Source organism: Juglans microcarpa x Juglans regia, chromosome 8D, assembly GCF_004785595.1.
Source record: "Juglans microcarpa x Juglans regia isolate MS1-56 chromosome 8D, Jm3101_v1.0, whole genome shotgun sequence".
Taxonomy (NCBI): domain Eukaryota; kingdom Viridiplantae; phylum Streptophyta; class Magnoliopsida; order Fagales; family Juglandaceae; genus Juglans; species Juglans microcarpa x Juglans regia.
This window is the reverse complement of record NC_054608.1, coordinates 2,550,567-2,567,293: the sequence shown is the minus strand read 5'-3', so window position 1 is coordinate 2,567,293 and position 16,727 is coordinate 2,550,567. Positions and strand designations below refer to the sequence as shown.

General features: G+C 32.7%; 2 protein-coding genes across 2 annotated transcripts; both read left to right on the top strand.

Annotated features, from left to right (window-relative positions):
* Positions 1-4,155: 4,155 nt before the first annotated feature.
* On the top strand, positions 4,156-10,258 carry LOC121242089 (auxin efflux carrier component 6). The gene is made up of 7 exons (XM_041139993.1): positions 4,156-4,657; positions 5,097-5,725; positions 8,308-8,518; positions 8,710-8,795; positions 9,005-9,162; positions 9,398-9,474; positions 9,592-10,258. Exons 1-7 carry the CDS (start codon positions 4,230-4,232, stop codon positions 9,656-9,658), a joined length of 1,656 nt encoding a protein of 551 aa, XP_040995927.1. The 5' UTR covers positions 4,156-4,229; the 3' UTR covers positions 9,659-10,258.
* A 5,162-nt stretch (positions 10,259-15,420) lies between these two features.
* Positions 15,421-16,302, top strand: LOC121243124. Its single transcript, XM_041141181.1, has 3 exons — positions 15,421-15,566; positions 15,953-16,011; positions 16,124-16,302. Exons 1-3 carry the CDS (start codon positions 15,421-15,423, stop codon positions 16,300-16,302), a joined length of 384 nt encoding a protein of 127 aa, XP_040997115.1.
* The last annotated feature ends 425 nt before the right edge of the window (positions 16,303-16,727 follow it).

The following is a 16,727-nucleotide window of genomic DNA, read 5'->3' as shown; positions in this document are numbered from 1 at the left end:
TATTATGCATTTTCGTGTTTATAGTATATTATATATACATTAGTATTACATGTTATTATATTTATACATTAGTATTTTAGTGTTACATGGTAGTAATATTGTAAATTTGTCTATATTGTAAACTATTATTAGTCAATTTAGTCTATATATATTATAGTATAAATATATTATTTAACTAATATATTATTGAGTTTAACTAACTATATAAGATATAGTTGTATAAAATTTAAATGATTAATATATAGAAAAACACATATATTTTTATAAAATATGTATAAAATCGGAGGCAGAGTTAGAGTCGGAGGGCCAAGTCAGAGTCGGAGTCGAAACGGAGTCAGATTTTCGGATTTTTGCTCAGCCTTAACGTATACGTTTGGTTATTCCAGAGTTTAGAATTTCGGTTTCTCCATTAAATAAAAATAAAAATAGAAAAAAACAAACAAAAAACAAACACACACACATCTAAAATACCTTTTTCCCATTTGCAAAATTCTCTAATCTTCAAAAAAAAGGTTAAAAAATTATATCAGTTAGAATAATACAAACGTTAGAAAATTAATGTATATTCTTTTAATAATAAATAAATATTTCAATTACAATTACAATTAAAATAAATAAAAATATCAAAATTAATATTTTAATATAATAGTAATAGATTTGAGAGTTTATTATTTAATATTATTAAAAAGTGACTAGTTGAATTTATAAAATAAATTTTCTAATTAAAATTTGACCAAATTTTAGCTGGCCCTGTAGTACTGTTCATGTGAACGATTACCTAGAGCAATGCTCATGTACATTATGATCTCAAAGGAGAGGCAGAGTCCAGAGAGAAAAGACAAAGGGAGCTAGCTAGGCAAAATGCAGCAGAAGTTCTGAAAAAATCTACTTTTAATTCTACGTATCTATCTCTTTTTTTTTTTTTTTTTAAAAAAACAAAAGTTGAATTATTGCTGCTGCCATGCACGGGATCAGAGAGGTGGGACTAGAGATAGCTTGCAAAAACCACATGGATCATGTCGTTTCGCTATCAAAACAACAAAAAGAAAACAATACAAAGAGGACAATTATTACTGGGGTATTTAGAGGCAAATGCAATCACTTTATTCAGTATATATATATATATATATATATATATATAGTACTACACCCTACTGTTGATCAAGATCGATCTCCTGATCATGTCTTGTTCCATCACCTTGGCACTTGAGGCTGCTGCTGCAGCGCGCGCGTTGTAATTTGAATGAATTCTAATTATCATGTGAATATGCTTAGACAAACCTACCTATATAGCTAGCTGCATGATCTCTGGCCTCCAGTACGTCAACTACTTTTTTCATCCGATTAGTGAAAAATTAGCTTTTGCATGCGCTTCCATTAACTTTTCCTTTTAATGAGCCAGATATATATATATAGCTAGGAGTAATACAAAAACGAAAGACCACATGATGCATTAATGAGCAGTAGATCATAACAAAGTTTCCTTCGAAAAATGTGGATCGAGGTGGACATTAACTAGCTAGTCATGAGACTGTAGATATTCAATGATATTATATATATATCCTTGACAAGCAGATATATTCAGTACTTGATGTTACCCTTTAGGTCGATTCAACTGGCAGTTTAAGTATGTACGTACGTACCTCCTATGTTAAAATTGGCTGATATTTGAACTTTGAGACAGATCAACCGATATCAAGTGAAGGATAGCTCGGGTATCTGGAATTAATTTGCAGATACGTACGTTATACAAACATGCATGGTGATGGCTTAAACTCGGAAGCTGTAAACATACTGTGTTTGTGTGTGGAACATATATATATATATATAATAAAGCACACACCCATGCATTTTAAAAGCACGTAAACTTTATGAGAAGCAACAGACATTGTTATGGTATAATATAGTACTCGAAAAGGTGGGTTAAGCTTTCTTTTCCTCACTTTTTACAGTGGGTCTCCAAACCAATCCCAAAGTTTTACTTTTATCAAACTCTAAAAAAATGAGCTTTTATCAGAAAGGAAAAATGAGAAAGAGAAGAGAAAACAGATTAGAGCAGAAGCCCATTGATGTAAATATATACAAGTAAACTATATACAAGCAAGCATGGGACCCTTGGGTAGATCGATTATTAACTTCGGATTTGAAGATTTCTTTCTAGATTCTCAATGATCGATCACTTAACACGAGGAAAGAAGTTGAACTCCATATAATATATATAGTGTATGTGTGAGAGCAGAAGAGGTTTAGAAGGTGGCCAGGACACATGATTTTACGGGATCTCTAGCTTGCTTCACTACCGCTCTGCATGATCAGAGGGTCGAATCAAGTACAAAATCCCCTTTTCTTTCGAATGATAACTTTGCATATGGGTCGGTGGTTTGTCACTTCAAAGTTTGAACACTTTTAGTACTTTGGCTCCTGTCTACTGTTTATCTTTTTCCTCTTTTTTCTTTTAAAAAATAAATAAATACTAACTTGAGCATGATATTTACTGCATTATGAAATTTCACTGCTAGGTGATCATGCTCTTATTAGTTAGTTATGTATTCTTTTTCTTTTTTTTCTTTTTTTTTTTTAAATTTTTAATTATTATTATTATTATTATTATTATGTCTGATCGGGTGTATCCATGATATTGTTTCATGCTACTACTCTAAAAGTATACATAGGAATAGGGGTGGCAAATGTTTTCAGGTCATGTTCGTATCGTGTTAAGTCATAAACATTCAATTATATAGGTCAACCCGAACCTAACTTGTTAAACTAAATGTGTCAAATTTCCAAATCATAGCCTAACCCATTTAGATAACGGGTCGTGTCGTGTCACCTGATTAAAAATATGTTAACATAACACAACTCATTTAAACCCGTTTGTTTCATGTATATGGGTTGAACAAAAATGCATAATTCATTTAACCTGATTAACATAATTTCACATAAAAGTTAAAATTTATATTTATTAATAACCATAATATCTTAAAAAATATATATCAATATTTTTCAAACTTTAACATATAATAAAACCAATATTACAAATCATACAATAATAGATATGAGCATAGGTAAAAAATTACAATCACAATAATAAAAACATAAGCATACTGAACAGAAATACCAATATTACAACTTAATAATAATAAAATTTTAATTTTGAATCAATTCTAAACGAGTCAAAATGAGTTGATTTCGTGTTAAACAGATTGACCTGTTTATAGATTATGTCTTAATGAGTCAACCCATTTTGACCCGAACCCATTAATATCAAACCCAAACATATTGCCACCCCTACATAAGAAGTATATATGATGTCGAATTAGTAGCTTGACAATCCAACAAGCCCTATTCTAAACTTATTCTATATTTGGTTTTAGACTTTTAGTACATTTATTATAACCACATGTTGTGTACATATACATCTTATTTGATTGTGTTTTATAGATAATCCAACTCTTTTATTTAGAAAATTTTGTACATATCACTCTCATATCATGCACATCTATCCTACTATATTGATACATAATTACTCATGATTATAAATCCTTGAGACATAAAATGAAGTGAATTTCTTCTATACATTAATTATAGAGTAATGTTACTCATCATCCCTTTTTTATCATACTCTTATTATTTCATGATGTAACATTAGATGCTCAGAGATTATTTATTATATTTTATTTATGAATTTATTAATGTCACATTATAGAAAGATGAAAAGATGATTAAAAAAGAATGATGAATAGATTTTTTTCTTAATTATATGATAGAAAAAAAAAAAAAAAAAACATCATGGCTAACCCTCGTTGACCTAGTATGGCTCATGATAAAATTATCTTAATCAGTAAAAATGTTGTGGTTGGTGCCTCACTCATTAGGTCATTAATACTATAAAATGGCAATTTCCATGTCTCCAACTACCGAGAGGAACATGATACAGTAGTACTAGTACAGAATATGGATTTTCGTATTTGCCAGGTGGAAATTGAGAAACTCGTTTTCTTTTAAATTAAATGTGACAATAAATTAATATATCTCATTAAGCTCGATCAGTACTAAAGTATCTCCAAAGTGAAGATCAGACAATTCATAGAAGGGCATTTTCGTCCATAAATCTCCTATATAAACGCTGACTTACTTCTTCATTTTACTATAATGTAATCGTCGGCCTCCTCCACAGACAAAAAACACTCAGACCGACCCAAAAAAAAACTGAGAGACCAGTTGGAGAGATGATAACTGGGAATGATTTCTACAAGGTCATGTGTGCAATGGTTCCTCTATATTTCGCAATGTTGGTAGCATATAGCTCAGTGAAATGGTGGAAGATATTCACTCCCGAGCAGTGCTCAGGGATCAACCGGTTCGTGGCCGTCTTTGCGGTTCCGGTGCTGTCCTTCCACTTCATATCTCTGAACAACCCCTACCAAATGGACACCAAGTTCATACTGGCCGACACTCTCTCTAAGGTCGTGGTCCTTGTCTTGCTCTCACTGTGGACTATCTTCTTCAATGGCGGCTTGGATTGGCTCATCACTCTCTTCTCTGTGGCTACTTTGCCCAACACACTCGTCATGGGAATTCCTTTACTCAAAGCCATGTATGGAGATTTCACTCAGAGCCTCATGGTGCAGGTGGTTGTGCTTCAATGCATCATATGGTACTGCAAACTAACATTTTCTCTTTTCTTTTTCTTTTATTTTTTCTTTACTAGTCATCATCTTGATTCTTGTGAAAGCTTGATTTATGGGTCTCTTTCTTGATACTGCTCTCTCTGTGATCACTTTCTCTTAGATTTAGGTGATAGTAACTTAGCTAGACCTTTTGGAGAAAGGAAGCCGAAAAGTTGGAAAAACACACAAAAATGAGCGTCAGTCCCATCTCATACCATATATTTAAAGCAGATTCTCTAACCTCAAAAGTTTATGTTAATCAGCTTAAATTTAACACGTAAAATTCTTTGTTTTAGCAGTAATTCAGAAGAAAATCAGATGTGATACTTGGGCAATATAATTCTATATCGAAGTGTGTGTCTGCATTATATATATAACTGAGTTCTAATGCTTATAATTAAGGAGAGGTTTCGTACATATTCTTAGGTACACACTCTTGCTCTTCCTCTTCGAATACCGAGCCGCTACCCTGCTGATCCAATCCAAGTTTCCGGGCTCCGCCGCCGCCTCGATAACCAAATTCGAGCTCGACAACGACGTGATATCGCTCGACGGCCGAGACCCTCTCCGTACCGAGTCAGAACTTGACGACAATGGCCGCACTATCCGCGTTCGCATCCGACGGTCTACATCCTCCGCCCCCGATCAGTCCACTTTGTCCCCCTCCATAGCCATCACCCCCAGAGCTTCCAACCTCTCCAACGCCGAAATCTTCTCTGTCAACACCCCGGTAACACTACTACCGCACGAGGCCGCATTCGGGCACCCGGACCTCGCTATTGGGTACCGTTCCGGGAGTCCCCGGTTATCTGGATACGCGTCCTCTGACGCCTACTCGCTCCAGCCGACGCCACGGGCCTCGAATTTTAACGAGCAAGAGACGACCACGGCGACTACGGCTGCGAACACTCCTGTATGGTCGAGGTCCCCAGTTGCCGGTAGGATTTTCAGGCAGAATTCTCCGTCGTTCTCCGGCGTGAAGATGATGTGGGATTCACCAGGGAAGTCATGTACGCAGGGGGAGAGACAAGGGTACAAAGATGTCATGGTTGCAGGTACGTACCCGGTACCCTACTGATGTGTGTCCTGCTGTCGTTTCTATATACGTGAGGAATATCAAGCAGACATGAAACCCTTTTCAGATCGTGGTACTGCACGTTTTGTCTCCGGAGGCCATGACTGTTTTCTGCATAAACCTGACAGATTAAGCTGGTCTGAGGTTGATACATCTGATAACGAATTAACTGTGGTTGTCTTTGTCCATTATGGAACCAAAAACACTTGCATTTTCCTAATTGTATTCTTGGGTAGGGGTCGGATGGACCAAGCATTGCATCTGCATCTTTTGGCGTTTGTTTTTTTGGTCCTCAGAAATTGATGAGATCGTTGCCGTGTGGCATTTCTCACCTTCCATGAGAGGAGCCGCGCGAGGAGGGTTTAGGTTTATCCATTCGATTCTCAAAAATATACAGAGGCTGCGTTTCAATCTTAAATTGACTTGAGTGTTGAATTTAGATAATAAAATATTATTAGAATATTATTTTTTAATATTATTATTATTTTAAAATTTAAAAAAATTAAATTATTTATTATATTTTATATTAAAATTTAAAAAAATTATAATGATGAATTGAGAATAATTTGACTTCCAAACAAGCCTAGACAACTGTTTTATAAATCAAAACCGATCATCTCCGCACCAAAAAATAAAAAACAAGAGGCATGAACAGTATAAGTTCTGTACTTAGAACAGTGTTACTGTTCAAGCAGCTTTCATTTCTCCACCTAACGCTCAGTACCCTTCGACCTCTTCTTTTTTAAAAATGCTAGATGCCCGCTGGGGCTCCGCTGGGCTCTAGTGTTTTTTTATATAGGGTGTTTTTAGTTTTTTTTTTATATATATATTTTTTAATAATTTTAAATATTTTAAAAAAATAAAATAAAAATTATAATATTAAGAAAAAATACTTTTTAATAATATTTTAATAATTTTATTTTACTTCGTGATTAAGGAAGTATTTTTTTAATAATTATTTTTTTTTACTTTCTGATTAAGAAAGTATTTTTTAATGATGTTCTAAATTTATTTTATTTTTTAAAAATATTAAAAAATATTAAAAAATCTATATAAAAAATAATCTAAAAAAAACACATGAAAAAACATACTTAGAGTTTGCAAGGCAAAATTATAATTTGCCTCTATCATTTCCTTAATTTAGTTTTTGCCATCTAATTAGGAACTGAATTATTTGCTCAGATTAGTGGGGAATTAATTATGAATTAGATGCATTTTTCAAAGATTGGTCAAGATTTTGGAGGCTAAATAAAGTTTGGTTAGTCTAACTTGCATTTTGTTACATAAAATATGAAATCTATTGTCCAACTTTTCACAAAAAGATATGTCAGATATAAATAGATTATACAAAATAAATATGATTTTATGAAATTTTTTAAATTTATTTTATAATAAAAATAATTTTAAATCTAACGTATTATATTAAAATATATTAATTTATAAATTTATTTTTATGCAACTAATTTTTACTAAATATTTTACTTCCACAAAATATGACATTAATTATACGACCGAGAGTACTCAGTTCAGACTCATACTGATGGTGGTGAGAAAACTCAGACAAGACTCCAACATAACTTTATGTATTTAATTTGTCTATTAATTTATTTTTCATTTTTCATTTTTCATTTTCTATTTTCTTTTATTTTTCTTTTATTTGTCCACTGGTATTGAGTGCACCTGACATGATTAGACTGAATAAAAGATGTGGCTCCGTCCACGCTTCACCAATAGCAAATCAATATATAAAAATAAAACTAGCCCAAGGGCTCGAAAGGTCTCTTGAGTTATTTTTCCATTCCAAACACATATAATAAACATGTTTTTTCTCGTTTAATGAAGAGTATGTACATGTAATCTCTCATTACTCTCTCTATATATAATATTAAGTTGTGTTTAGGCAGTGAGATTACTATAATACTATTTAATATTTTATAATTATTTTTTACATATTTTTTTATTATTTTTATTCGGTTTCGTTTAGTTACTCAACTCATCATTATAACTTTTTTAAATTTTAATACAAAATATAATAAACAATTTAACTTTTTCAAATCTTAAAATAATAATAATGTTAAAAAATAATATTTTAACAATATTTTATTATCTCAATTCAACTCAATTCAGTTCACCATCCAAACACAACTTAAGTTACATCGCTACCCAAACTTAACTTAAAGTCAAATCTTACTTGATAGGCGCCATCATTTGCTCAAGGCACGTGTGTAATGATAGTGGACCGCCTACTTGATTGCCTAATTGGTACTCAAGATCTTAATTAAAAGAACCATTATTGAAACAGCACCCAAAAAAGTTTTCATTTCCTAATTATGATGTCTAACGTATGTCTCAAAATCAGTTTTTTTTTTTTTTTTTCTTGAAGATATTAGCATAAATATTATTAGGTCTCACTACTTCTGTTATGCAAGTCGGTACTGAGATATTGGGAATCATCAGAATTATAAAACCGACCTAATTAAGTACTGTAATTCATGCTCACCTTGCGATCGAGTTGTTAGTGTATTTGATTTAAGTGACTTTCATTACTCTTATATATATTAGGGAAAGAAATTAGCTTCAGAGACATTACCAAAATTCAAATGCCGGAGGAAGAAGCTGATACCAAAGGCGCCGCACCGACCATTCAAGCTGAAATGCCACATACTTTTGTCATGATGAGGCTTATACTCATCGTTGTTGGAAGGAAGCTTTCTCGAAACCCAAACACGTACTCAAGTATATTAGGGCTTCTGTGGTCTTTAATCTCATTCAAGTGAGTTACTCATGAATATATATATATATATATATATATATATATATATATTATATACACACACACACACATCATGACACACATAGCTAGAAACTATATTACATTTTTGAATAAGTAATTATATATATATGCATGCATGTATTTTGTACGTGATAGTTTATGACAAGAAGCTGCTTCCATGCATCTCACAGATGGAATATAGGGATGCCCAATTTGGTGAAATACTCGATAAAAATAATCTCAGATGCAGGTCTTGGGATGGCCATGTTCAGTTTAGGTATATTATCTGCCTTTCACGTGTGTGTGTATATATATATATATATATATATATATGCATTTGTCATCTATTTTTTTTTCTACAATACGAGCTGGCTTATTTATCACGTGATGCGCGCGCATCATTCTCATGTTGCTTTCACATTGGTACGTTAGACCAGGATGAAGTACTGCACTTCTAAATTATGACATAATTGCTAAATATTGCAGGGCTGTTCATGGCTCTGCAGCCCCGGATTATTGCCTGTGGAACGAAAAGGGCGACCATGGGGATGGCTATCCGCTTCATTTCGGGCCCCATTATAATGTCAGCCACGTCGGTTGCTGTTGGATTAAGAGGTGTAGAACTACATGCTGCCATTGTACAGGTACTATGATCTGCACAAATGTAGAGGGTTTATGTTGTTTGCATGAATGTATTTTGTACGTACGTATGCATGCAGATTTATTATCTATGTTGCTGCATGCCTTTTTCTTTCGGGATAATAAACCAGCTAGAACATATATAAGGGCAGAATATATATGTATATATCTGCATTTTGAGTGGAAAACTTTGATCTGCTGATCAAGTCTGTAATAAAGTAATTTGGTGCTGAATCACAGGCCGCTCTTCCACAAGGGATTGTGCCATTTGTCTTCGCAAGGGAATATGGATTGCACCCGGACATTTTGAGTACAGGGTACGTAAGACTGATTTAATGATCATCTATCTTTGAGCTTTACATCGATTCAAAAACACATTGGATTATTAAAATTAATTATCTACACTTAAAGTACTACTTGATCTCCTTTTGCAGGGTTATCTTTGGGATGCTAGTTTCATTACCTGTAACTCTCCTCTACTACATATTTCTAGGTCTATGAAGGGGCCGGAAGGAGGATTAAGATCATGATCAAGTTGGTGCGTTTTCAATAAAGCATGAGGAGGAGTATTCAAGGTATTGTCCTCATAGCAATTAGTAGCATGAAGCTGTTCAGCAACGTCTAAGTACTATATTATCTCTCTACAATTTCGTCATATATGGTCGACCATTCATGTCCATGGTTGGCCGGCCATGATGTTGGATCGATCTGGTCAACATATTCATGACATGTCATTAACGAGATCAATGCAAGGTTCTTAGACTTTCCATTATTGTAAAACGCTGTTAAAAATTGACTTTGCCTAGGGTGCAATATTAATATCAAAAGCCAAGAGATTAGGGTCAAAACTAGAATGTGACAGGTTGATCTTAAATAGTTCATCATGTTCTGGGTTACTATCCTAGCTAGCACATAGATTAGTGGTAGCCGAAAGGGAAAAAAAAAAAAAAGGAACATCATGCGTATGATGATTTAGGTAGGACTAGCTATGAGCCTTATTTTCTTGTTGGATGGTGGGTAAAGTTGTGCAACCAATTAGTATGCTTTGAGGACTTGAGAACAAAGAAAAATTATGTCATTTCCACTTCTGTATTTTGTCTTTCTGCATCCAAATGAATCGTCACAAATCACAGTACAGTTTATTTATGGAACAAAGAAAAACTTGCCAAAAAATTTTCTAAAGTTGTGTAAAAGAGGATCGGATCGTCCTCGATTATTCCTCTTGTTGCCAACACATCCAAAAAGCAAGGAGGCATTCGGATTACATCGGCAGCTTGCCCCTTGACACAAAAACATTCTTTTTAAAGGTAGATAAACTTTCTCGATCAGGCATGACAAGTGGTCGAACATAATAATATGTATGTTTTGCTAGAAAGTAGCTTTCCTTAGCTTTCAGGATATATAGACCATTTGTCAATCGTCCACGCCTCCAAATTGGACCTATGTAAGGATATACATATATGATGTCCCAATGCATTAATGAATATGAACAGTATCCTTAATTCTTATAAGATTATTTCGAAAGGGAATTAAGTGTAATACGTACCTAGTACTGAGTGCGTGCATGATAAGGGTAACTACAACAAATTTTTACTTTTGTGATAGACGAACCCGTCACAAAAAATAAGCAAACCGTCACAAATACTTATTTTAGTAACCTAGCTGGTATCAGATCATTAGTATGGATCGAGACTGTCACCAATAATATATATGTATGTAAAAACGTACTCCAATTATTTCATGCTTCAAGTGAATAAAATTTACAATTGATCGTTGAGGTTTTTGCTTCTTCGAATATATATATCATTGAAATGAAGGTAAAGTGCGGATCTTGATCAAGATCATTAAAACTAATTGTATAGGATGACTAATTATTATATATAAAAAAAATCATGCATGTTAAATATTCACCGATCGATTATCATAAAAATTTTAAATTTGAGTTCGATCATTTACTTTTTATTCTAACACTTATAAGGTGTATGAATTTAGCAGCTTGCAATATATATAAGAGTTATCTTTGTGGAGTACTTAATTTTAATCTGCAAGAAGTTTTCCTCGAAAATCAAACTTCAATAATTATAAGTAATTAATGAGTATTCTCTGCTTATAATTAGTAGGCAAACTAGAAAGAAGAAAATCTTTAAAAAAATGTTTAAGGCTCGTTTGGATAGTGAGATGAGATGATATGGTTTTATATGAGTAGAATAAAATATTATTATAATATTATTTTTTAATATTATTATTGTTTTGAGATTTGAAAAGTTGATTTGTTTATTATATTTTGTATGAGAATTTGAAAAAATTATAATGATAAGATAAAATTAGTTGATAATATTTCTGTATCCAAACGGAACCTAATTAATAATCCACTCTCTCTATATAATATATATATATATATATATGTAAACCCGGCCCATTTGATCAGCCAGAACTAGAAGAAGTAAAAAGCTGTCGATACCCCCAAAAAGCTTGATGTGCAAGGAGCCCAATAATATGATGGGACAAGCCTCTAGTTTTGAACTTAGTTACTGTACATATTAAGTTACCCACTTACATTTGTGGCTATAATTGTAGAGTCTTTATTTTCTTGGGTCATCCCATCAAGAGTGCCTGTTTTAGTATTATATGTGTGGGCTTCATGCAAGTATGGTTAGATTATAAAATTTTTTTTATTGTAAAATAAATATAACGTATTATATATTATATATATATAAAAAGTATATTTACAATCGTAAATTGTACCGCCATATATTCATTTTAAAAAAAGTAAATAAAATATGAGACCTACATAAAAAAAATTAATTTTTTAATAATGAATCCGACTCTTTTTTAAAGTGATTACACGACATTTATACACTTTATGATTGTACGTAGAATTACTCTTATCCTTTGTCCACATTGCCATTTACACATCCGACTCGAATGAGAGATAAACACATGCATGGAATATATATGTTGAGATCAGACCAATTCATCTGCAATAAGGTATGGCCAAATTATACATGCACTTGTACATTTATAGTACTCCTCCATGCATAGTTAATAATGCGACGTTGGATTTGACTCGTCTAAGTAATTCATCTTAATTGTGGAGCTTGGGATAGAGATCAAGGAGGCAAGGTGCTGAAATATCTTTCACTACCGAATTAGATGGTGCATTAAAAGTCTACATTAATAAGGGATCAAAACTTTGATTAGGACTAAATTTATCAAATTTGAATGAAAATTAAATATATTCCAACGATAGTTTGCATATTTAAGGAATCAAAATCATGTATTTTAAGAAAAATTCTATACCCCATACTACTTTTTCACTTTCATCTTATTAAGTAAGATGTGACATATTTATTACCATTAAATGATCATTTATTACATGCTTCTTTATCATTTAATAGTGATAAATGTGCTACATATTACTTAGTATAATCAAAATAAAATGAGAGTGTGGTGTATAGCATTACTCGTATTTTAAACAATAAGAGAGATACTAGGAACCGGATGTGGTGTTAAGAGGGGATTTACACCCTTCAATAGTTAGACAACACATCACCATTCTAAAAAGACTAGAATAGAACCGTCACTTAATCACATACAATCCCACCGTCTCAAGCCCCCAAATGATGCTCTTTGTGCACCCTTTCTCTCTCTCTGATCTTCTCAAGCCGTAGCCCTCAATCTCTCTCCCCTTCAAACGATGTGATGCAGACATTGCAGACGCTTTTGCTTAGAGATGATTGGGCAAATTAAGTCTATTTCCTACACAACTGAAGGGCAGATTGCTCTATAAGAAGGTTCTTACATGTCATAAATGCACAATTTTGGCCTTTCCAAAACCTTATAAACCAGACTTAAGAAATTACATGGGTGTCTAGGTTTTTTTTTTTCCCCTTCCTTTCACCATTGTTCTTTTTCAAAAAAGTATTGTCTTCAATTCGATTTGTAAAGGTCTTATTCTTCTGTATTTACCTTTTTTAACAATCACTACTGTTAATTGAGAAGTAAAAACACAAGAAAGAGAGTAATATAGATAAATAAAATTGTCATGAGCAATTCTTTCATGTTCAGTTTCATTTTGTATAGAGACTGAGGGGGAACGGCTTGAGAAGAGAGGGAAGGAGCGTACAAATTGTTCGGCTTGAAAGAGAGTGAGAGAGGGGAGAATGGAGAAGAAGAGAGAGATGGGTATTGTAAGGATTAGCTGAGGCCAGTTCTATTTTGAATTTTTTAGAACGATGACGTGTCATTGAATCAAAAATTGGTTTAGGCAAAGTTTAGATAATAATATGTCACGTTTTAGATGAAAATTGGTGCCTAGTGTTCATTTTCTTTAATCATAGGCAAGTTTTGGATTAAGCCAGTACTATCATTGCTATCGTAATCTTCGCAGACTTGAACCCCAATTAATTGTCTCAAAAGTGGACCTCACAAGCACACTGTAACGCTCTAAGATTGGAATTTTCAAATCACATAACTTATATTTTAAAACAACTAGTCAATAATATATATATATATATAATACAAGAAAACTGTTTAATTATGACCAGTTATTTTTTGTCAAAATGAGTCTATTTTTCGTAAATAATTATTTTTATCGCAAATAATCTTTCACAAATACTTGTTTTTTTTATAGTTTATAATTGGAGTCTTATTAGAATATTATAAAAAGAAATATTTTTTTCTTCCAAAACAAGAATCTCATAAATTAACCACATATTCTATTAGTATCACATATATAAATTAACTCTATTAGTTTCATACCCTTAATTAACATATATTGTATATTTGGTATGATCATCACTATATATTATACTACTCACCGAACCATTTTACATTGTATACGAAAATTCATTAAAAGTACAGTTTTTGAGATAGATATTAATATTTCTTTTCTTTGGTTAAAAATTCTAAAAAGGAAGCTGCTACAACCACCGAAAATGGTCATAGAAATTTTTTACCGAATGATACGTCCTCTTGAGTTGGCATGCCATGTTCCATAAAAATAAAAAAAATAAAAAAAAAAAGTCAAAAAGCAAGAAGAGAACAAACCTGCCATTCGTCCCCACGTGAGTTAAAAAAAAAATCAAAAACAAAAAAGAAAACAAACCTGCCATTCATCCCCACGTGAATTAAAAAAAAAAACAAAAACAAAAATGAAAACAAACCTACCCGTCCCTACCATTCGTCCCTGCCATTCGTCCGTCTCCTCTCTGTATTGCTACAGCCTACATCGCTTTCTCTCTCTATTTCCAGCACGTATCTCTAATTCTAGTCCATCTTCCGCCGGAGTCATTTTCCCCCTCTTCTGAGCGGTAGTTTTTCTTTCATCTTTTTCTCTATCTTTATTCAAATATTAGGATTTTTATCTACAAATATTAGAAAAAATAAGTGCTCAAAAACATAAAATCTGTTTGGAAATACAAACCCACTAGGAATTAAATGATAATAAAAGTTGTTTTTTTTTTTTTGTCCTGCTGAGCCTTTTGTGTTGGAGAGTTGTGGACCTTAGATTTTCGTTTGTGTTCAAACTTCACGTATACAGTTTGGACGTATTCAATTTTTTTTTTCTTTTAATCAGAACGTATTTAGTTTTGGACTTTAGATTTTGGACCTTAAAATTTTGGACGTATACAGTTTATTGTTGTATTATTTGTATATATTTGTATATATTATTTCCTTTGTATGAAAATGTTTGTTTCCCCACTTTTTGTGCATATGAAGTGGTCCAACTTTTTGTTTGTTTATCCACTTTTTGTGCATGCAAAGTGGTCCAATTTTTTGTTTGTTTCTCTACTTTTTTTCCTTTTTCTCTTGGGTAAAAAATGGTCTGCTCCAACTTCTTGTGTTTAGTGATTTTTGCTTATCATAACTCCAATAAAAAATCTCTAAGCATTTGAGTCTTGCGAATGGATGTGTTTGCACACAATGGACTGAGCATTCAGCTCAACTATCAATGGATTCAAAAGTTTATATGAGAAATTGCTTGTTTTAGCTAGTTTGTATGATTTTTTTCTTTTTCATGACTTCAATACATTTCTTAAAGTACTCTAATTGATTGGTAAAAATGCTTCCTTTAGTGTACTGTTTTTAATGTAAAATCTTTCTTCAATAATTACAACAAAACAAATCATACATGTTTCTTTTAAATCCCTTTGATTGTATATGATTTCTTTGATTGTATATGATTTCTTTCAATATTCAAGCTAATATCTTGATTTGAATCTGGTTGGATATTCTTAAGTAATTCAAACACTAGAGTTGCAATGGATTCCGATATGGAACATGCAGATAATGAGTATGACGAGGTAGAAGTTGATAATGAGCAAAAATGTGCTGAAATAGTCGATGAATCTAAGGTCGGAATGACATTTTCATCTGCAGAAAAAGTTGTCTTACCATATGAAGTATGGTAAATATGAGGGATTTAGGGTGTGTAAACGAAATTCTAAACAAGATGATGATAGTAATATCATATGGTTTACCTTAGTATGTGTGAGGGAAGGCACATCAAAGAGTAAAGCTGTCAATGTTCTCAAGTTAAGACAAATGGAGAAAATAGGGTGTATGACCAGGATTAATGTGACGATGAATGATGAATGTGTATATACCCTGACTAAAGTAAACCTGGAGACACACATTTGTAGTCCGGGAAAGGCAAGACATTTCAAATGTTTTAAGAATGCTGATGCTCGTGTAGCTAAAAGATTGAAATAAATGACGAGACATGAATATGAATGTCAAATAATTTCAAGACTCTAGTTATTGAGGTGGGGCTTATGATAAACTATCATTCAGGGAGAAGGAGTGTCGAAATTATATTGACAAAGCAAAACAACTTTTTCTCAAGATTGGAGGTATTGAAGTACTATATAACTTCTTCCAAGAATTGGGAAAAAAAAAATCCAGATTTTTATTTTTCCATAGACATGGACCATGATATGAGATTAAAGAATGTGTTTTTGGCAGACGCTCGAAATAGAGCTATGTATGAATCATTTGGAGATGTGATTATATTTGACACAACATACCTAACTAATACCTACAAGATGCCCTTTGCACCATTTGTGGGTGTGAATCACCATGGTCATTCAATTCTATTCGGGTGCGGATTGATATCCAATAAAGATGCAAATACCTTTGAATGATTGTTTAAGTCATGGTTGAAGTGTATGAATGACCAACCACCAAGTGCAATCATCACAGACCAAGATAAGACAATGCAAATTGCAATTGCTAGGATGTTTCCAGCGTCTAGGCATCGCTTCTGCTTGTGGCACATAATGAAAAAACTTCCTGAGAAGTTTGGGTCACATTCTTGATATAATAAGATTAAGAGTGCACTACAGAAATACGTGTATGACTATTTAACTGAGCATGAATTTGAAGAACGTTGGTCTGATTTCCTCAACATGTATGATTTGCATGAGAATGCATGGTTGTGATCACTATATAGTGACCGACATTTTTAGGCGTCGGCCTACGTTAGAGACACATTTTGGGCTGGAATGTCAACTACACAACAGAGTGAATGCATGAATGCATTTTTCGATGACTACGTTAACTTAAAGAC